General features: G+C 31.1%; 1 protein-coding gene across 4 annotated transcripts in view; it reads left to right on the top strand.

The window, feature by feature from the left end:
* The window catches only part of LOC123011542 (serine/threonine protein kinase OSK1-like), a 249753-nt gene that overhangs the window by 199702 nt on the left and 27589 nt on the right, over window positions 1-22462 (top strand). For all 4 annotated transcript variants that reach the window (XR_006413153.1, XM_044409022.1, XM_044409024.1 and 1 more), the window contains one exon: window positions 2788-2957. Coding sequence is in view for 3 of the 4 variants with exons in the window: in XM_044409022.1 (XP_044264957.1) it covers window positions 2788-2957 (170 nt within the window). In the remaining variant the exon portion in view is untranslated. The remainder of the gene's footprint in view (window positions 1-2787; window positions 2958-22462) is intronic.

Genomic DNA, 22462 nt, shown 5'->3' with positions numbered 1-22462 from the left:
TGAAAATATGAAACGGAGGGTTAACAATTGTATTGCAGCTGGGGGGGAACACTTTGAACATTTTATGTAATTCGCAATAAAAACGCATTCGTTTCAGTGTTTTCATTTCCTTTAAATTAAAACGATTGAATATCAGATCCACAAACGTCACAAAGTTAACCACAACCTCAAATTTATTCAATCAGTCAATTGGCATTCTGGGCAATCGTATAAAAAAAAACCCGCCTGCTTTAATTTATTTTTTAAATGATCTCATGGTACTAATAAAGAGACGTCCAACACGGGTAACCATGGACACACCCATTTTGACACTTTGTTAGAATTACCACTACAAAAAATTATTTATTTTGCATAATAAATAAGTATTATTTTGTGCTCAATGTTTAAGAGTGCTTTTATCAACTAATTTCTGTAGATAAAGTAGTCTTCTATCGTCTAGTGAAATAAAGTAATTTTTATCTACTGTTTATATTCCAAGAAATTCTGGTAGGTGAGTAGAAAATAAAACGAAATATTATACACGACGATAAAGATTGTTTAACTACTTGTGAAAAAAGTCCAGTTGTGACTTCGTCACTCGTAAACTTAACCTTTTCACTCGTAAATAAAAAAATTCTTTATCGTCTTGTATAATAAATAACTATTATATTACAAAAAATTTGTTCAATTGTTCGGAAGGAGATTAAGCGATCCAATTTTAAAATCTTTCAAACAAACTAATTTGAAAATTTTTTTTTCTTTTCACTTACAACTCTTAAACAGACTTGACATCAGATTTTTTTTTAAATGCAATTTAAAAGATAACCAGCCGAATTGTAAAGGCTCTTGGATCTTGTCAAGTGAAGTGTTGCTTTGAAGCTTTATTATTTTTTTACAGAAATACTAATGTTTAAGTGAGAGATTGTAAGAACCAAAATGAAAAATTTTCATTCAGTTGTTGTTCATTTAATTTGATGCATATTTGACTGCATATCTGGGCAGTTTTTAAGTGCATATTTTCCAGTCACTAGTCATTAAGTTGATTACGATCAAACGTTCGATTAACTGATCACGTGTCCAAATATAGGTTATATTTTAAATAGTTTATATTTATTTATATTTATTATATTTTTAATAGTTTATATTTTAAATGGTTATATATTAAATGCTCAAATTTACGGTCGAATTAAATTACAAGTGATTAATTTTTAATTCGCTTTCTATGAACTGGTTCTCAGAGTAATAAATAAATCATTTCAATGACAAATAAATAGTTTTCGTTCTTTTTTAAGAAAGAATTAACATTTAACAAAAATAATCTATAAAATGTCAGAAATTATACCAACAATTTACCCGAGAATTTACTCTTCCAAAGTCCTATTCAATATCAACTTTTATAAATGAACGGGAAGTAGGATTTTCAAAACGTAATAGTCTGTCCGATTTAATAAACAATTGTCATTGTCAAAATTAGAATATTTGTTGTATGGCTTTAATTAGAGAAATTTATGAACTAGGTGTATTGATCACCTCAAATCTGGGTACGTCATGAAGATCTAACTTCTCAATTTTCCCTTTTAAAGCGATATGAACTACTTTTATACCCGATTTTGACACTGACAATTGTTTATTAAAAAAAAAGAATAATAATCAAGTTTTTGACAATTCCCTATGCGATTTTGACAACATAAAAACGTATGGAACTAAAGTTTTGGGAAGTTTTTTAGATGTTTTTTTCAAAACTAAGCGAAAAAATTTTACATGTTCAAAATCAAGAGAAAAATGAACTTTATTTTCACTGAGTCAGAATAATGAAGTTTTAATTTCAGATTTGCTTATTTCAGGTCAAGCAAAAATGTTTTTTCTTTGCAGTTTTAGCGTAAAATCAAAGATATTTTTTTTCTATTTCGGTGTCACAATGAGCATTTTGTGACACTGTTTTTTTGCCAAATTTTATGTAATACTTTGGACATCACTGTCATTTTTAGGCGATGCAACCCAAAAAACAAATTTCATTTACGCCTTTGATCCAATTTAAATTAGGATTTGCAAGTTGAATCCAAGTTATGTCACTCTGACATCAGCGCAGAGAACGATCATTAGTGTCATTCAGTTCTCGCGAAATGATAGAGAAATTAGAAGTTTTTTCGGTGTAAACTTAATACAAAATGTATGAAAGAATGAAACGTTAAAGGTAGGCAAACAGTTTTTTATAAATCATAAATTGCTCTAATGTCAAAGCTTGACAAAGCTCTGCCAGAGCAACATAAGATAACATTGATTGCAACTGCAAATCATAATTAAAATTAGGTCAACACGTAAATAAAATTTGTTTTTTGGGTTGCATCGCCAAAACTATCTTATCTGAATTCCCTGTATATGTCACGGCAGCAAAGTAAATTTCCTCCCTTGTGTAATTCTGTCTTGCATAGGCACTATGCGATTACGAACAAGGGGGCTTTCATAGCAGTAATTGTTTTTTATTTTGTATAATTTTGACACAAATTTATTTAAAAAAAAAACAAAAAATTATCGTGAGGTCTGTGACAATTGCCTCTCGCACCCCCCGCGAGCCCCACAAGAGTAAATTTCCTATCTAGAAAGCTAAAAAGCGAATCTGATAGGATTTGCAAACTTTTCCTGCAGGAGGAAATTGTACACTTTGCCCCAGTGATATATTATAAATAGCTATTATCGTATTTTGTAGTAGCTAATAAATTTTATTCTAAAATCTGAAAATCAGAAACTCTTCACTATTGTATATTTTCAGATTCGAGTAAATGTTTTTTTTTATTTTCTCTATTTCAGTTGGCTGATAATGTTTACTATCTGGTTACCGAGCTTGTTTCCGGAGGTGATCTTTGTTCTTTCATCATTGGACAACGATATGGGAAGCTGGAAGAACGCCCAGCAAGAGTCTATGCAAGACAATTCGCTTCTGCTTTGGCTCATATGCACAGTTATGGAATTGTCCACAGGTAAGTAAACCTTATATATTTTTTAAATTATTTGTTTGTAGTCTTTGCGTCCTATTAAATTTTATTATTTTAATATTACAGAAACAATATTTTTAAAGACATTTGACTTCATGTAGGTACTTATCCTTCTTTTGAATCGAATAAAAGCGTAGAAGAGTTATAAACTTGGGCGTTTTATATCCACTATCATGTAATAAAAGTTTTCTTATAATAAAACCAAAAGTCAATTAAAACATGTCTCCGTTTAATATGACATTAAGATTCTACGATTTAATAAATTTATATTTACTTAATAAATAAAACTCCGAGAAAAGTGCAAAGCCTTTCTTTTTAGAAACTGACAAAGGTCAGATCTTTTCTGTTTCAATTCCATTATTGCACTCTGACGAGATGTACTTGAACGAGAAAGCCGAACATAAATAACGTCGATTGCATCAATTTTGTATTGAATTTTAGTGTGGCATTTAAATGCACAATGTAGCTGTTCGCATTCGAAGCGTCTTATTTATGTGAGCTTAAATCCGAGCATTTTAAGGACAGGGAGATGTAGCAAGCTTCTGAATTCACGCCGAAAGTTAAGTGCACCGATTGGAAACAATAAATACAGGGTGTTCCATTTTTATTGATACAAATTTAAACAGGTGATAGAATATTCAATTTTAAGATAAAAGTTTCCTATGAACATATATTAAAAATACTAAGTAAGGGAAGTACACTTCCTGAAAGGGGTCCGTGTTTTAATAGATTTTGTCCAATATTTCAGAAACCATTTTAAATAAAGTTGCAAAATTTGGTACAATTGATTTGATTTTTTACAAAAGAGAGGTCTCTCTCGTTTTTTCGATACAACTTACCCTTGTTGAGTAAAATCTTTTTAATATTTATTTTGTTGTTTTTTACCAAAAAAAAAAAATGGTCAAATTTGGTCGACAATCATACTATTTTTGCTTTTTTAAACGTTTTAGCATATTTTTAAGATAAAACTCAAATTTTGAATATCGAGACAAGACAAAAAAAATTACAAAATTAAATCAGTTATTTTTCACTTTCTCAAGCGTTTAAGAAAGTTTTGTCCAAAGCAGTCGAAAAATCGATAAAAATTATGCTATTTTTGTTTTTTTTTTAAGTAGTAAAATACATTTTTGAGCTAACAAACTGAGTTTTTTCGCTAAAACAGACCAAATTAGATCGAGCTTGATAATATTTTTACCGTTTAAATTATTTTTGTAGTATAAAATTTTGCTCAAAAACGTCCAAAAATTACCAAATTAGATCGAAAATTATGCTATTTTTGACATTTTCGAGAGCATGTTTTTGAGCGACATTTTGCTCAAGCAAGTCGAGAAATCTCCTAATTAGATAGAAAATGGTGTTTCTTGCCTATTTTTGAATAAAAATCTTAATTGTTTTTGATGATGAAAACTAGCCCAAAAATTAATTAGGCAAAAAATTATATTAATTCCATCTATTTTCAAGCGAATAAAAACGTTTTCGAGCCAAAACTGATTTTTTTCACAAAATTTTGTTAAAATAGCTAAATTAGGGGTTGAAAACGAAATTATTTTTCTTGTTCAAGTAAAATTTCACCCATATGGACCAAAAAATTAGTAAACTAGGGTGTAGCTCCTTTACAAAACATTTTTTCATACATGTTTATAGGAAACTTGTGTCTTAAAATTAAATATTCTTTTACCTGTTCAAATTTGTAACAATAAAAACGGAACACCCTGTATAACAGAAGTGGGCTAGTCACCCAAAACGTGTCTGCATGCCTCCTTCGTTTCACCAACTACATATTTTTATGCACAAGCTCAAACTTTCACGCTTTTTGGTCGTCTTTTATGCTTGTGAAGCATGACCACGAGGGGAATTAAATTTTAAAACAATGTTTAGTTTTTCACAAGTGTTCTTATAATTCCAGTGAAATTATTTATTGATTTTGTTGGCGCTGGAGTATTTTTTCGTGCGGGGAATATTGGGCGATTGTAAGTCAGACTGTGAGTAAAAAGTTTTGTTTGTATTTAGAGCAGAAGTTTTAATAGCTTGTTCATTTTAATAAAGGACCAGATCTGAATTTCAATTTGGTGGTAGTTTTGTTCACTCAGCTTATAGATTTGGCTTATTCTAAAAATCCGGAAATGTTCCCTAATGCGGCCTAAAACTCGAATAAATATTAGGCAAATCTGCTTATTTTTACGCAGCTCACGCACTTGTCTTGTAAAAAAGTAAGGAAAAATGTATGTAGTCGCATACGTAGTTTGAAATAATTACATGAATGTGATCAATAAGTAAATTACATTTTCTGGAAAAGCGTTTGTCATAATAAACGTCGTGGGGGTTTCCAATATCCGCAAAATTTTCCAGCGTTAAATTTTTTGATGTTATCGAATTGTGGACAGCACTGGTTATGCTCTCCAGAACCAATATGAACTTGTATTAGGTTAAAATGCATCATAAACAAAGTAAAAACTAATATTGGAGTGCAGCTGGTGCAGAGTTTGTGCACTCCGAAAGTTGGTAAAATATACTAGAGTACAAGTGGAGGAGATATACTTTCTAGCTTTAAAGTACCACATTGAAACGTGTACTTAAACTTCGGCAAGTGTTGTAAAGTTACAAACTTGCGGAAGCTTATACTTCTTGATTTTCTAGTCATTCGTCGAAATATTCAATGTGAAAAGTTAGCTATTTTAGAAAATAATTAACACTTTTAATAGAAAAACTATACACAAAAAATAGAGGTAACGTCTCACGTTTCATGTAACTTTGTGTTACATTTCCAGAACGCGGTCTTTAATAACGTGTTATTGCAAAACATTAATTTTTTTACCGATACAGATACAGAAAATATATACCATAGTATAATATTACATAAAATAAAACATGCACTATTACCCTGTAATTGTAATACTTTATTCATTAAATAATTGCAAGTCGTTTAGCTAGGTAGAGGTATGAATTTTTTATTGTGTATGTTCGATACGTCTCGGTTTCCGTGACCTATAGTAATAAATTTTATGTTGTAGCTATATATTTATCATAAGTTTGGTTTTGATTAGAAGAATTAAACTCTACAAGTTTCACACTTAAGAGAATAATTAGTTTTTTTTAAGTTCCTATAAAAGCATAAATAAAATTTCTTGAAAAGTAATTACCCCACATACAAATCAACAGACACCGTTATAACATTTGATCTGCCCTACCAACATAAAAAACCAATCACAGTTAAAATCTGATTTAATATGCGAATAATTACTTTTATTTTGTACTCAATGTTAAAGAGTGCTTTTATCAACTAACAACAGTAGATAAATTAGTCTTGTATCCTCTAGTGAAATAAAGTAGTTTTTTCTACTGTTTATATTTTATCAACTAATTTCAGTAGAGAAAGTAGTCTTTTATCTTCTAGTGAAATAAAATAATTTTTATCTACTGTTTATATTCAAGAAATTCTGGTAGGTGAGTACAAAATAAAACGTATAAACACGACGATAAAGATTGTTTATATACTCGCGAAAAAAGTCCACTCGTGAATTCGTCACTCGTAAACTTAACCTTTTCACTCGTAGATAACCAATTTCTTTATCGTCTTGTATAATAAATAACTATTATATTACAAAAAATTTGTTCAAGTTTAAAATTGTTCGGAAGGAGATTAAGCGATCCAATTTTAAAATCTTTCAAAAAAACTTATTTTTCACTTACAACTCTTAAACACACTTGACATCGGATTTTTTTTAAATGCTCTTTAAAAGATAACCAGCCGAATTGTAAAGGCTCTTGGATCTTGTCACGTGAAGTGTTGCTTTTAAGCTTTATTATTTTTTATAGAAATACTAATGTTTAAGTGAGAAGTAAGAACCAAAATGAAAAATCTTCATTCAGTTGTTGTTCATTTAATTTGATGCATATTTGACTGCATATCTGGGCAGTTTTTTAGTGCATATTTTCCAGTCACTAGTCATTAAGTTGATTACGATCAAACGTTCGATTAACTGATCACGTGTCCAAATATAACCTATTAAATGCTCAAATTTACGGTCGAATTAAATTACAAGTGATTAATTTTTAATTCGCTTTCTATGAACTGGCCCTCAGAGTAATAAATCAATCATTTCAATGACAAAGAAATAGTTTTCGTTCTTTTTTAATAAAGAATTAACATTTAACAAAAATAATCAATAAAATGTCACAAATTATACCAACAATTTACCCTTCCAAATTCCTATTCAATATCAACTTTTATAAATGAACAAATGAACGAGAAGTAAGATTTTCAAAACGTAATTTACGATTCGTAGAAACAGTGATACCTAAATAAAAGTGTTGAAAAGCAATTAATGTTCAACTATAATGAGAGCAACAAACCATTGCCAATTTTTTTGTTTTGACGATAATACTGATTTCAATAATTGTCAAAGTTACATTTTTGTCAAAAAAATAAAACCGCCATTGTGATGAAACTTAGAAAGCAGAGAAAAATCCTAAAATCATGAGAAAATTTACTTTTTCGTGTATTTGATAGAAATATAGTATGTATATTGTTCAATTCAAAATCGTAAAGAAAAGTGGGACTTTGATCGTTAACAACACTACACACATTTCTTCACGATTTTGGATACTTAGCGACCATTAAATAAAGCAACAATTAAACTTTATACATTTTAATTATGAATATTAATAGAAAATGTACTAGTTACGAGTATTTACATTCGTGTGCGGTAACTTACATTTTACAGTGCGAAATGAATTTGAAGCACGACGCGCAGCGGAGTGCTTTAATAATTGAGCACTGTAAAATGGTTAACGCACAAGATTTGTATTAAGCTTTTTGGCCGACGTTTAAACAAAAATCCAAAATACAAAATCCAGAATTAATACAAATAAATACGTTTGACAATAAATATCTCGGTGGCTATGCACTCTAATGTCAAACAATTAAAAAAGACGCAAAAACGTCTCAGACACAAAGTTTTGTTATCGTTGTCTTGTTGGTGAATTTATGCTTCAAAATGTCGAGCGATAATAGCCCCATGTGTACCCCACCAGAAATCAGAAGTGCTGCTGAAAATGTTACAACCGAGCTATTGCCCGAAAAATCACGAGCAAGGTATGAAGCCCAGTACAATGTGTTTATAATTATAAAGTGGTGTGAAGAAAAAAAGAGTTCTAATATTGAAAGGTTGTGTGTAGAGCGTTTTATTAAAAATGTTATCATCTTACAAACAGTTTTTTTTATAAATGTCTATGAAGATAATTTTGGCCGTGCGGTAAAACTGTCACTTTACACTCGTCTGTGCGTAAAATGCCCACGCGACTGTAAATACAGTCTTTCAATAGGTGTCAATTGTACGTTAATTTGACATTTACATGTCAGGAGGCCAAAAAATTATTTAAAGTATTAAATGTTATCAACATCTTCTACTTTTAGCAAACGTAATTCATCAGCTCGGCAGGCCCCATATGTAAAGCAAAAATCATAACTACTTTCATGAACAAAAAGGTATCATCCGGGGCCTTAGTTAAAAACCTGTTGATGTTATCCATCGTAAAAACCTAAGATTTTTGGCCACATATCCGTCATTTTGGCGTTTTAAATATGCAAGCAACTTTTTATAAGTAGAAATGTCAACATTTTCATTAATAGCCAGTGTACTTTTTAACATTGAATACAATGATCACAATGTTGAAGATTTCAAACTTTTAGCCTACAACAATACGTTAAAACTTAGTACTGAAAATTAATGTAATTAATGACAAATACCTTTTCAAAAAAGAAAGCGATGATTAGGATATTTTTATCACTTCCCTCTACTTTTTTTGATTTCCTCCATGAACAAAACTGTTCATAAGTTCATACTCATACTCTTCTCTTGCCTTCGACAGTAGCAAATTTGAATTAATTTCTGCTACTGTTGTTATATATTGGAAAACCCTTCACCCAATTCAGTCATTTTGCACAATGAAAAATTGATTTACTAAATACATAGTTCTCTTGTTTTGCTACCATGTTAGCAAAATATGACACCTTGATCAATTAAGTTTTCTTCATTTTTCATTTTAGTCCTTTTGGTCAAATACACAAAAAAATAGCATGTTCAAGACGTTAAGAAAAGTGATTTTTCCTTGTTCGTGTAAATTAAATGAAACTTTTACACTCACTGGAAAACAACCACTTTTCTTAACTTATAGAACAATCTACTATTATCCCCAAATGTCAGAAAAATGACGCTTTTATGAATAACTAGCTTGCACCTTGCAAAGGTGGAATGTAAAGTTAGTCTGTTTATCTATTTTTTCTTGATTCATCAACTCAAAACAATGCGGGAGCAGAGGGCCGATTTTTAAGAAAACGATGAAAGCACGTTACAAACGCTTAAACACCGTTTCACCTCGTTGAATTTTTGACTACACCCTCAAAAGTCAAAATTTTAGATTTTATGCTTATAATTTCGTTTAAATATTTGCACCCTATTTCATCCCGTTATAGGTTGGTTTATGAAAAGTGCCTGATTAGTGCACTTCACTCTCTAAGAATTATATTGTCCAAATTTCATCTTCGTTTAAACGTGTACACCCCATTTCACCCCCTTAGAAACTGATTTTTAAAAATCTCGTCTTAGTGCAACTTTACAACCGCCAAAGAACATATCTTCCAAATTTTATTTTCTATCTTTGTTTAAGTGTTGACAACCCATATAAAAATATTTTCAAAAAAAACCTTCCTTAGTGTTCCTCTACACCCTCAAAACAATATGTTTCCTAAATTTTTTGGTTTTATCTTCGTTTAAAAGTTTACACCCCGTTTCGCCCTTCTTAAAAATTGATTTTCAAAAAATCTTTCCTTAGCGAACCTCTACACACTCTAAGGAACATATCTTCCAAATATCATGTTTCTATCTTCGTTTAAATATTTACATCCCATTCCACCCTCGTAAAAATTGATTTTCAAAAAATCCTTTCTTAGCGGACCTGTACACCATCTAAAAAACATGTCTTCTAAATTTAATGTTTCTATTTTCGTTTAAACGTATACACCTCGTTTTACTCCCTTTATTAAGGGAGTATACTTATTATTTTTTTAAATTCTCGTCTTAGTGCACCTTCACAACCGCTAAGGAACAAATTTTCCAAAGTTTTTGTTTCTGTCTTCGTTTAAAAGTTAACACTCTACTTCATCCTCTGAGTGATTGATTTTTGAAAAATCCTTGGTTAATTTTCACGGGACTCTCATATATACCTATATAGATAATAATAATAATAAGAGAAGTGGAATAAAAAAACAATGTAGAATAAAAATCAGATAAACAATTTTTTTATGTAAAAAACGAAATGTACAACACCACGTCGCTCGCACAAATAATTAAACATCAAATACAGGGCAGAAATTGACATCTCCTTCCCTATCTCATCCATGGGCACGATGCACAGCGAGAAACTACCGAGAATTGTCCAAGGCACACGATAAACTTAAAACCCTATTTCACCCCTTTAGAGAACGATTTTCGAAAAATCCCTTCTTAGCGAACCTCTAGACCCTCTAAGGAACGTATCTGCCAAATTTCATGTTTCTAGCTTGTGTGGTTTAGACTGTGCGTTGTCTGTCAGTCAGAGTCAGTCACGGAACTCTTCTATGTATACAGCGTGCGCCAGAACTCGCGCTCCAGAGAAAATTTTCAAGTAAGGTAAGATACCAGGAACATGAAAAAAATGTTTAAAAAATTCTATCTGTCAAAAAATTTTGACATTTATTTTTTGACATTTGACATTTTTTATATGTATTAAATGATATTGATGATCTTGTATATGTTTTTTTTTACAATTATTTAGTAAAGGGACAAAAATTTTGCCAATAAAAGCCACAAATAACATTGAACAGAGTTACAGTTTAGGGTACAGCTTCCTTGTTTTCTCTTTTAATAGCCTATAGCAAAAAAACTTTGAAAATTATTTTTCCAACAGAAATAAATAGTGTCAAAGTGCAAACTTTAAACCCTCATAACTTCGAAATTTTTATAGATAATTTTTTTTTAACATTTTTTCCATGTTCCTGGTATCTTACCTTATATGGCATTTTTCTCTGGGGCGCGAGTTCTGGCGCACCCTGTATAGATTGAAACAAGTAAAAGTTTTACTTTTCAGACATGTTCTAAAAACACTGTTTTTTTCGCCTAAGCGTCTTTGACTTTTACTTGTTATTTACTTTGACATTTACCAATGTTGTCTCTTTCTAGTCTCTTTCGCTGCTTTAGCATTTTCTGGGGAGGTACTTAAAAAGGACATATCCTTTATTTGTAAACTTTTTAAATCATAACTGAAGAACTTCTGTTTCTGGACGCAGTTTTCTTTGAGCAAGTTTCGAAGTATCGTGAGTCGGTTAAGGTGGCAATCACTTGTGATCTTTCACCGTCGCCAATTAATATGGTTAATCAATCAGAGGGTGAGAGGGCACACTCTTAATCAAGTAGCTTGGACAGGAAATAGTATAACCGGAACCCGCTGCGATCCAATTTGATCTCGAAATGGGTCGATCTTTGCCGGTCCTCTCGTCAAACTCAATTAGGACCGGTTCCGGTCGCCGGACTCGAGGTCGCAGCCACGGAGTAATTGCGCTCCATTAAGACGCGACAAGATTGTGTTGTTTGAGAAAACATGCCGGCAGAGTGTTATTGAAAATTATTTTTACGTCTGGAATCGTGCCGCTTTTTTCCTTGTTCGAAATTTATCAAGATGTAATTTATTATTTAGTACAAAAGACCGATCTGTTCGCTCGAATTAAGAGCGAAGAGTAAATTAAGAGTACTAACTTTAACAGTTCAAAGGCTATGTTCAGCTGAAGACCATTATGGCCGCTGATTAAACTTCCGTACCGTAATAATCTAGATAATATCTCGAAATTTACTCCAAGTGTCAACATCAGGCATGCCTCCATTGCTTGATGCAGTAATTAGTTATCACGCGATACCACTTTTGGGCTCGCTGGAATGGCACAACTTCGCAATTACACAAATTTGGGCCATAATCGTTCATCAAGACGGTTTTAGTTAGGAGGACTTATGAAATGAAAAATAATAGTCTTACGTTCAGTTTAAAAAAACACAGAGCAATGCATTCCTGTCATTCAATAACAGTAGCATCAATACAATTTAAGAGCAACGAAATTAAAAATCGTTTTATTTAAATGGAGGTGGTGACAAGACAACAGAAAAATTACAAGCAGATATAACAAAAATTTTGCTGGAAACCATAATTTAAAATAATGAACAGAACAGAAATTTTTGCTTTGCCTCATGTTTTTAACGTCTTCTGAAAACGCTACACATACTATTAAACATAGAAAAAAATGTAATGGAGAGGTGTAGATAATTAAATTTGCTTGAAAAAAAAGTCCGCGAGGCGAAGCAAAATTTTCTGTTTTTTTTTAATTATTGTTTTCAGCCAAATATTTACCACCATATTATTTTTTACTGCAAGCGAAGTATTTAGTAATGTGATACCTGCTTATAATTTTTTTGTTTGTTTTGTCATCATCTTCATTTAAATAAAACAATTTTTTTATTTTGTTGCTTTTAAATTGTAGACTCGCTACTGAAATCTTTCAAATTTCTGAGATTCATCCAATCAGATTCGCAGTAATTTAGCACACGGGCAAATTATCCATAATTTGCACACAGGCTGAATTATCTCGTAATTTGCAAAATTTGATTGGCTTAAATTTTGTGAGGGAAAATACAATAAAATAGTTAATAAAGTTAATAAACGATAATGTTTCTGTTAAAGATCTAAAGTCGACAGTTACAATTGTTATTAAATTAGCTCTTACTATTAAATACATACTTTTTTAATTAAGTTGATTTAGGTTTGAATAGTTGGTGATTTTAATTACATAACGTTGCGTCAATTTTGAAGGATAAGTAAAATAAAAGTCTAAAAATTTCGAAATTATATATTTATGGGTGTTTAAATTTTGCACTTTAACTATTTATCTCTGTTGAAAAAATAATTTTACATGTTTTCTGCTCTTGGCTATTATACAGTGTGCGCCAGAACTCGCGCCCCAGAGAAAATTTTCAAGTAAGGTAAGATACCAGAAACATGAAAAAAAATGTTTAAAAAATTCTATCTGTCAAAAAATTTTGACATTTATTTTTTGACATTTGACATTTTTTTATATTTATTTAATGATACTGATGATCTTGTATATGTTTTTTTACAATTATTTAGTAAAGGAACAAAAATCTTGCCAATAAAAGCCACAAACAACATTGAACAGAGTTACAATTTAGGATATAACTTCCTTGTTTCCTTTTTTAATAGCCTAGGTATAGCAAAAAAACTTGGAAAATTATTTTTCCAACAGAAATAAATAGGGTCAAAGTGCAAACTTTAAACCTTTATTTATAACTTCGAAATTTTTATAGATAAAATTTTTTTAACATTTTTTCCATGTTCCTGGTATCTTACCTTATACGGCATTTTTCTCTGGGGCGGGAGTTCTGGCGCACCCTGTATAAAAAGATACAAGGAAGCTGTATCCTAAATTGTAACTATATTTACGTTATTTTATGGCTTTTATTATCAAAACACTAAATATACACAAAAAATGTCACATGGCAAAAAATAAATGTCAATTTTTTGGACAGATAGAATTTTTTAAACATGTTTTTCATGTTCCCGTATTTGGAATCGTGGCAGATGCACCCATTGAGAATAACGCAGGCTGAGTCACCTATAATAAAGACCCTGACCGATTTTTAGACGCAAAATACATTCTCACAGTCAACTTTGCTTTTTGTACGGTTGAAAAATTTAGTTTATTAAATTCAAGTCAAAGTAATTGTTGTTAAATGTAAATAAAGAAACAAAAATAAGTTTGTCACAGCTCTAATAATAATTATAACAACATTAGTAAGTTTCTTATAATTTATTTTAATAGTTTTTATTATAATAGTTATAATAGTTTTATTAGAAGTAATTACCAATTATGTAGAAACATTACCTTTTGCGGATATCTTATGAACCCCATTCAACTTTAGAAAAAAGATTCAAAGAATATGTTAAGTGAGTCGGTGTAACTTGAGATTACAGAATTGAGGTGGGGGAAGTTAAAGAGTTAATGGGGGTGTTTTTAAAATTGCATCAAAAAATTTCCCTTTTAAAAACAAAATTAACCTGTTTTGGTGTTTTGCAAATTTTTTCTAGGATGTTCGTTTTTTTTAGAACATACTGTATTTCATGAATGGATAGTCTGATTCAATTTCGGTAAACAGTGTTAAAAAGCTTGTTAAAATAGCTTTTATTTGATGTGAGGTAGTCCCATTTAAATTTTTAAAATTGGGGTTAGAGAGTTACTAAGCGTGCTTTAAAAATTACGTCTAAAAATGTCCCTCTCGGAAACAAAATTGACCTGTTTTGGCGTTTTTTGCAAAGTTTTTTTAGTTTCTGAGGTTTCTGGGTGGCTCGTTTTCATTGGTCCATCCCTGTATATGACTCACCTTGTATTCTCTTGCTTAAGGTAAAAATAATAATAATAATATGTAGGATCAAGTGGGACAAATGCGAGGGCCATAACTAAATTTGTGAATGCAATTTCATACTGCTCATTACGATTAAGTTATAAAGAATTTACATTTATACAGGGTGTTCCGTTTTTATTGTTACAAATTTAAACAGGTGATAGAATATTCAATTTTAAGATAAATATCTCTCAACTGAAAAAGTTATTGAGAATCGTCGTTTCATATGAAAAATGTTTTTCCTTTTCAGTTTTAACGTAAAATCAAAGATAAAAAAAAATTTCTCTTGTAAATTCAATCCGGTGACATACTGTATAACTATAGAAATCGTTTAAAAAAGTATAACTATCCATACAATTAATCCTGATGAAAATTCAACTTTCATAATCACTAAGCAAAAAAAAATGTAGCAACTCAAAAACTAGTTTTAAGAAAAATGGATATTTTTAAATTTTTACTATGTTTTTTTTTTTTAAATACATATTAAATATTCTCAGTATAAACTATCATCAGATCAAATGTGTCAAAAGTGAGTTAATTATACACATTATTTTGTATTTTATTAAATACTTTTTTATTAAAATGTATTCCAATTTCCATTTCAAATTTGTCTATTAATTTGTCGCGAGGTGTCCAGATGTATAAGCCCCTGATTGGAAGCGTTCATCTAGCAGTGCTTGTGCACTCTCGTCCTGATTGAATCCAGCGAATGTGCTTGAAATACTAATACGAATGTCACTTGTATTGTTTAGAAAGAGTCGTCCAATTTCAGTCCTTAACTCTTTTTACCATTCATTGTCTAAAGTTGATTCTTATCATGATATTTGGAATTTATGTCTGAAAAGGACGAGTCTGAAATGGAACGGTTCCTTTTAGTGGTTGTTGCACATCTACTTACGCTAAATTGGTATGCGCTGAATTGAGACGTTTTATTTAGAAAACCTTTCAGGACAACGTTGAATTAAGTTTTAAAGGACGTCTCCATCTGCTAGCCGGACAAAACGGATCTCACTGACGAAAGCTTGTTTCATCAAGTCGTGACTTTTTGGCACTAAATCGTCTATGGATGCAAACGAAACGTTCACTTTGCGTGATTATATCGAAATTCTGCTAAAGAAAACGCTTTTCATCATTACTACTTGCGATAAATCTATTCATCATGTCAAAGATGCAGCATTGTGCATTTGTCGTCGCACTAAAAGCTCGTATTACGTTCATAGCCAGAGATGAGATGATTAGAACCGATTATCCGCTAGCTTATTATGCTCGATCTCTGTCTTATACCAGCTTCGCGATGATAAATTGAATCTGGAGTCGGTCGACATGAAAAGTTCGCCAACAACGCATTTGCATTCTGTTTTTCCTTCTTTTCGCTTTAATCCTGTTGCTGATGTTTGGTGTATAAAGAGCTCATAAGTCGAGCTTTCCGAGCTAAGAGCTACTTTCAAATTAAATCAAGCGATTTAATATCGTGAAACGCACAGTGCATTTGTCTGGCGACATCTTTGTAATCCGTATCCGTGCAGTTAGTATTCTTCTTTTTATGTTTTAGTATACAGGGTGCGTCAGAACTGGCGCCCTGTAGAAAAATGCCATATAAGGTAAGATATAAAAAATGTTAATCTATAAAAATTTCGAAGTTATGAGAGTTTAAATTTTTGCACTTTGACTCTATTCATTTCTGTTGGAAAATAATTTTCCAAGTTTTTTTGCTACAAACTATTAAAAGAGGAAACAAGGAAGTTTTATTCTAAATTGTAACGCTGTTCAATGTTATTTGTGGCTTTTATTGGCAAAACTTTTGTACCTATAACTTCTTATTGGATTCTCTTAGTATGGAAACGATGAACAAAAACATTTAAACTCGTGAACAAAAACGATTAAACTCGTCACTAACTAATTTAACAATTATATACTAATTTTTCCGACTTTCACTTTCCCTACCCACAACTAACAAGTAGAGGGGAAAAAAGGGGATGGGGCCGTTGTCTGAATTCATAAGCTTATCTCTATTTTTAAATATTTCAGGACTCTCGAAAGCATCAAGAAATTTACAATTGTTGACTACTCTAATAATTTTTACATTAGTTTCATTGATTCTATGGTCTTTTTCAAAAATCTGTTGGGCCACACTTGATTTTTCAAATCTGTTATATCTTAAATGAGCTATGTGTTCTTTAAACCTAGTGTTAACTGATCGGCGTGTTTGCCCTGTATATTTTTGTTCAGAATCTTTACAATTAATTTTATCCCCGAGTTTTCTAAAGGTCCCACTTTATCTTTAGGATTACCAAGAAAACTTTTGAGACTTCTGCCAGAGTTGTAAACAACTTGGAAGTCAAGATTTTTGAAAATTTTACTCAAACCTCAGGCAAAGTTATAAACTGTGTTTTTCTCTGGTTTGTTTGTAAAAGTCGTAATATTATTGACCATTTTTCTATACTTAACTTTCTGAACCATTTTGTTAATTATGTTAGTATCAAAATCATTACACTTCGCTGCATCTTTAATAATTTTGAGCTCTTTTTCAAACCTTGCATAAGTCAAAGGAAAATTAACAAGTCTGTGAATCAAAAAGTTAAAACTCGCCATTTTATGTTGAGGACAATGATGTGAATCAGCGGTGATATAGCGAAGTGTACCTACTAGTGTTTTTCCTATAAATATCAAATTCTAATGAGTTATTAGTTCTAATTACTAAAGTATCTAAAAATGGTAACTTTCCTTCTWCTTCTTTTTCACAAGTGAAATTAATACTTTCAAAGCCGTTGTTTAAAATTTCGAGGAAATGCTCAATGGTACATTTATTAAGATCAAAAATGACAAAAATGTGATCCACATACTTTAACCAACCTCTAGGAAAATATTCGAACTCATTTTCTAAATCCTTTTCAAATCGGCTCATGAAAAGGTCAGCTAAAAAAGGTGACCCATTGCCGTACCTTCTTGCTTTTCGAAAAAATTTTCCGATAACTGAAAAATGTTTTGCTTCATGCAAAGTTCTGTGAGTCCAATATATTCCTTGACAACTTGCTGATCCAAATTGTTTTGGAGCAACAAGTCTTTTAAGTAGCTTAAAGTTTGTGGAATCGGAACACTTGGAAAAAGAGAGCTAACATCAAACGAAACTAATAACTCATTTTCATGCAGTGTAATATTTTTGATCTTAATTATAAATTCTAAAGAATTTTTAACTGAAAGACTAGGCTGCTGAAGTGGTAAGTTATTGAATTCGTTAGTTAACCATTTTGAAACCTTTGAAGTTGGAGCGTCAATTGCTGAAACAATTTTGTTTGTGGATTTTAGGAAGACAATAGAGTTTAGGAACAATTGGGTTAGAAACATGCAATTTTCTTTTAAGCTCAGGAGTGATAACGTTGTTACAAGTTTTCAAAGTGTTGTTGACTTCTCGAATCATTTTTGGAAAAGGGTTTTTCGAGGCCGTTTTGTAAGGACCCTTGCTGATTAGGTGGTTAACTCCATCATAATAATCCTTTTTGTCAAGGTTAACAACGTTATTACGTTTGTCTGCTTTAAGATAAAAACAATCTTTTGAATGCAAACTTTTAATGATTTTAAAATGGACATTGTTGCAAAAAAAAATAGAAGATTCTATCTTCTCAACAGCTAGTCGAGGATCCTGTACACCAAATTTCAAACCTTTGTTCAAAAGATTAAGTTCTTTATCAGAAAAAGTTTGGGAAGAATGATTTTCAACAATGTTTATAAAATTCGTAGGAACATGATATTCTTTTATGAGAGCCCTAAGTTTTTTAAATCAAGTGTGGCCCAACATATTTTTGAAAAAGACCATAGAATCAATAAAAGTAATGTAAAAATTATTAGAGTAGTCAATAATTGTAAATTTCTTGACGCTTTCGAGAGTCTTGAAATATTTAAAAATAGAGATAAGCTTATGAATTCAGACAACGGCCCCATCCCCTTTTCTCCCCTCTACTCGATAGTTGGGGGTAAGGAAAGTAGAAGTCGGAAAAATTAGTATATAAGGCATTAACATTGTTAAATTAGTCAGTTTTTATTCTCACCTGAGTATGACCATTTTGTGGTTGAAACGCGTTGTATTTGAAATAAATGTTTGACGGGTTTAATCGTGTTTTTGTTCATCTTTTATACCTTTATTACTAAATAATTGTAAAAAAACATATATAAGATCATTAGTATCATTAACTGTCAAAAAAATAACGTCAAAATTTTTTGCTAGATAGAATTTTGAAACATTTTTTCATTGTTCCCGATACCTTATCTTACTTGAAATTTTTTTCTGGGACGCGAGTTCTGACGCACCCTGTATGTATATTTTTTTTATTAGAATCATGAATTGTTATTTGTATGCTGCTGTTAAACAAATTTGGTGGATGCGCCGGAACAGTGTTTACAAACAGTTTCATTTAAATATGACAAATCTCACAATTAATGTAACTATTTGCGTTTGAACAGAATTCCGTTTGTGGCGTATTTAACTATCTGTGGCCCAACTAACTGGCTGTTAATACCGTTAACTTTAATAAAAGAAAATAAATGACAGGCCGACAATGTGAACCGAATTTTCAGTTGAATTACCAGAAGCAGAACTTATTTCCCTCAACAAATCCTTTGAAAGAGGACAAAGTTTGGAGGGGAATATTTCAATAGGACGTCATATCTATTTGCAGGACACGTTTTCCATTCCCTATCAACTCAAGCAACAAACAACGCTTCCAACTCACAACAAAATACTCATCTACGTCAGTGAGCACACTCGGCGGAATACCGGAGCTGTTCCGCAAACACGGATGCTTGAAGACCGACGGGTCCGGAGATTGAGTAGCTTTTTCACTGGATCTGCGACGTCAAATACAGGTTTAAGAAAAACGTTAGGTATTTACTTTGTCACAAGAATTCTAAAATTTTGACGTTTTTCATATTACTCTACATAAAAAGTTCCACGTTTGTGACAAGTCGTAATGTATTTATTAATAAATTATTTTTGAAATCTTGTAACTATGTATTTAATAAATACACAAGGCGACAAAAAAAAGTCATGTCGTGACAACTTGACAAATTTTATATCATTTTGTTCGTCTCAGTAAGACACATCAAATGCTCTAAAAAAAAATTCAAAAAGTCCACACACTTTGAACTAAATAATTTTTTTCTAATTTAAATGAATTTAAAATACTTTAACTTTAAAAAATCATTACTCAATAACTATAACGCCGATTTCCTTCAAATAAAGACCATTCTAAAGAGATGGCCTTGCCCTTTAGAATGATATAAAATTTGGAATTGAATATTGACAAACTTTTCTTCGAACAGTGTTCGAAGAAGTTTGAAGTAAATCGAAGTAATCTAAGAAAAACCCTACGAGTATTTTTTTGTTACCATCGTGTAGAGCATCTTTTTATTAGTAAGAATCCAAATTTTTTAAATAATATACCGAGTAGTTTTTAAGATATGATTTTTTGAAGTTAAGGTTTGCTGTTCAGGTATTACGCCATATAGGAGAAATGCATGTTAATCTTACTTAAAATTGCATTTTTATAAAAGTATTTGTTTTAAGACTCTTCTTTTGCTTAAAAATGGTCAATTGCACCTTCTTTGTTCTAATTAGTATAAACAAAAAACTGTTTCTTTACTTAAAACAAACAAAGAGTACCTGCGTACTAATTAAAGCAAATAAAGAGTTTTTTGTTCTAAAAATGATCACTGATCATTGAGCAAAAAGGATCTAGAAGTTTAAAGCAGTAGCTTTAAATATAAGAACAAATCTTTTTCAAATTAAATGACTTTTCAATCAGATTCCAACTTGTTTACTTTGTTCCAGCTTTCTGAACTTTTTTTTGAAAATGTTTTCAGCAAATCCTTTATCACTTTCTATGTTGAATGCAATAAGTCATTTGCTTCGTGTGCAACTGTTATCACAACAACTACTACCTACAAGCTAACTGAAGCTAATCGTAGAATGTACCAACAGAATAAATCAGGTGACTTATTGCATTTAACATCACTTGATCAAAAAAAGTTCAGAAAGCTAGAACAAAGTGAACAAGTCGAAATCTGAATGGAAAGTGATTTGATTTGAAAAAGATTTGCCCTTATATTTAAGGCTCGTGTTTTAAACTTCTAGATCCTCTTTGCTCAATGATCAGTGGTCATTTACAACAAAAAAACTCTTTATTTGCTTTAATTAGTACGCAGGTACTCTTTATTTGTTTTAAGTAAAGAAACAGTTTTCGTTTATTGTAATTAGAACAAAGAAGGTGCAATTGACCATTTTTAAGCAAAAGAAGAGTTTTAAAACAAATACTTTTATAAAAATGCAATTTTAAGTAAGATTAACATGCATTTCTCCTATAGTATGGAGCAATGCTTGATTAGCAAACCATAACTTCAAAAAATTATATCTTGAAAACCACTCGGTATATTATTTTAAAAATTTGAATTCTTACTAATAAAAAGATGCTCTACACGATGGTGACGAAGAAAAAAAAATACTCGTAGGGTTTTTCTTAGATTACTTCGATTTAGTTCAAACTTCTTCGAACACTGTTCGAAGAAAAGTTTGTCAATATTCAATTCCAAATTTTATATCATTCTAAAGGGCAAGGCCATCTCTTTAGAATGGTCTTTATTTGAAGGAAATCATCCTAATAGTTATTGAGTAATGGTTTTTTAAAGTTAAAGTATTTTAAATTCATTTAAATTAGAAAAAAATTATTTATCTGCAAACGTCACAAAAGTGACCACTTTTATGACTAAATGACACAGGTAAAAGTTTTACTTTTCAGACATGGAGTAAAAACACTGTTTTTACGCCTAGGCATTTTCACTTTTACTTGACACTTACTTTGACATTTACCACTGTTGTCTCTTTCTTGTCCCTTTCGCTTTTTCAGCGTTTTCTGGAGAGGTACAAGGTAGATTATCAGCATTCGACATTTTGCACTATAAACTACACCCGTTATTCACCAGCTAAATCAATCAACACTTTCGAAATCTCAACACAAATTCCGAAACTGACGCGTGACGTTTGTTATGATTTTATTGCAAAGCGTCCTGATTATTGAGGTGATTTACTTGATTATTGGTGTGTTGCTCTTTTCGTTCCATCTGAATCGTTTGCAGATAAAATAGTATATGTTATTTGGAGTAAAAGTGAGTTTATGTAGCTCAGCTGAATCACTCCGTTCGGCAAAATGAACGTTCAGCTTCGCTACATAAACAATCACTTTTACTCCTAATAACATAATCTACTATTTGTTCAAAGTGTGTGGACCTTTTAAAAAAAAATTAGTGCATTTGATTTGTCTCATTAAGACGAACAAAATGATATACAATTTGTCAAGTTGTCACGACATGACTTTTTTTGTCGCCTTGTGTTATTTATGATGCAAGTGAAAAAAATTATCACAAGGATCCGTAGGGCGGGTGGGATACTTTTCTTAATTTTTTTATGGTTTCTTTAACATAAAACAAACGTAATGGTTTCAATGCAGACCAAAAATATGTAAATCATTTAGTTTGATACTTTACTTCCGGCAAATATATGAAGTCGTGAGATTTTCTATTGAGTGATAAATCTCTTTTGATTCAATTCACACCGCAACTAAAATAAATCCAAACTTCCATAACTTGTTGTTCTTGCACAATACAACTTGGATTTTCTTGTTCTTGATTCAGTTTTAAACCAAAGGGAAAATCTTGGAAAAATCTTATGTTTTTTATTGGTATAATTTTATTAATCATCCGCGTGCTAATGCCTGCAACAAGATTAAAGCTGCGTTGAAAAAGCTTTTAAAAGCACAATTGTGGTCCGTTAATAGAAGCGAACGTGCGTTACAGAGATTGAGCTAATTGGAAAATGCGACGCAATTACCGAAATTCGTGGTACCGTGCGGCCGGACAGGCTGAAAAATTCGCTCTAACGACACCCATTAGGTGTGGTTACCGTGTCACTATTTCTACGTGCTTCGTTTTTTTGTTTCTTTA

Source organism: Tribolium madens, unplaced genomic scaffold (assembly GCF_015345945.1).
Source record: "Tribolium madens isolate multiple individuals breed KSU strain unplaced genomic scaffold, Tmad_KSU_1.1 Scaffold_91;HRSCAF=231;Tcas5.2_LG7, whole genome shotgun sequence".
Taxonomy (NCBI): domain Eukaryota; kingdom Metazoa; phylum Arthropoda; class Insecta; order Coleoptera; family Tenebrionidae; genus Tribolium; species Tribolium madens.
Note: the sequence above shows the minus strand (reverse complement) of the source record. Positions and strands in the feature narration are given on the sequence as shown.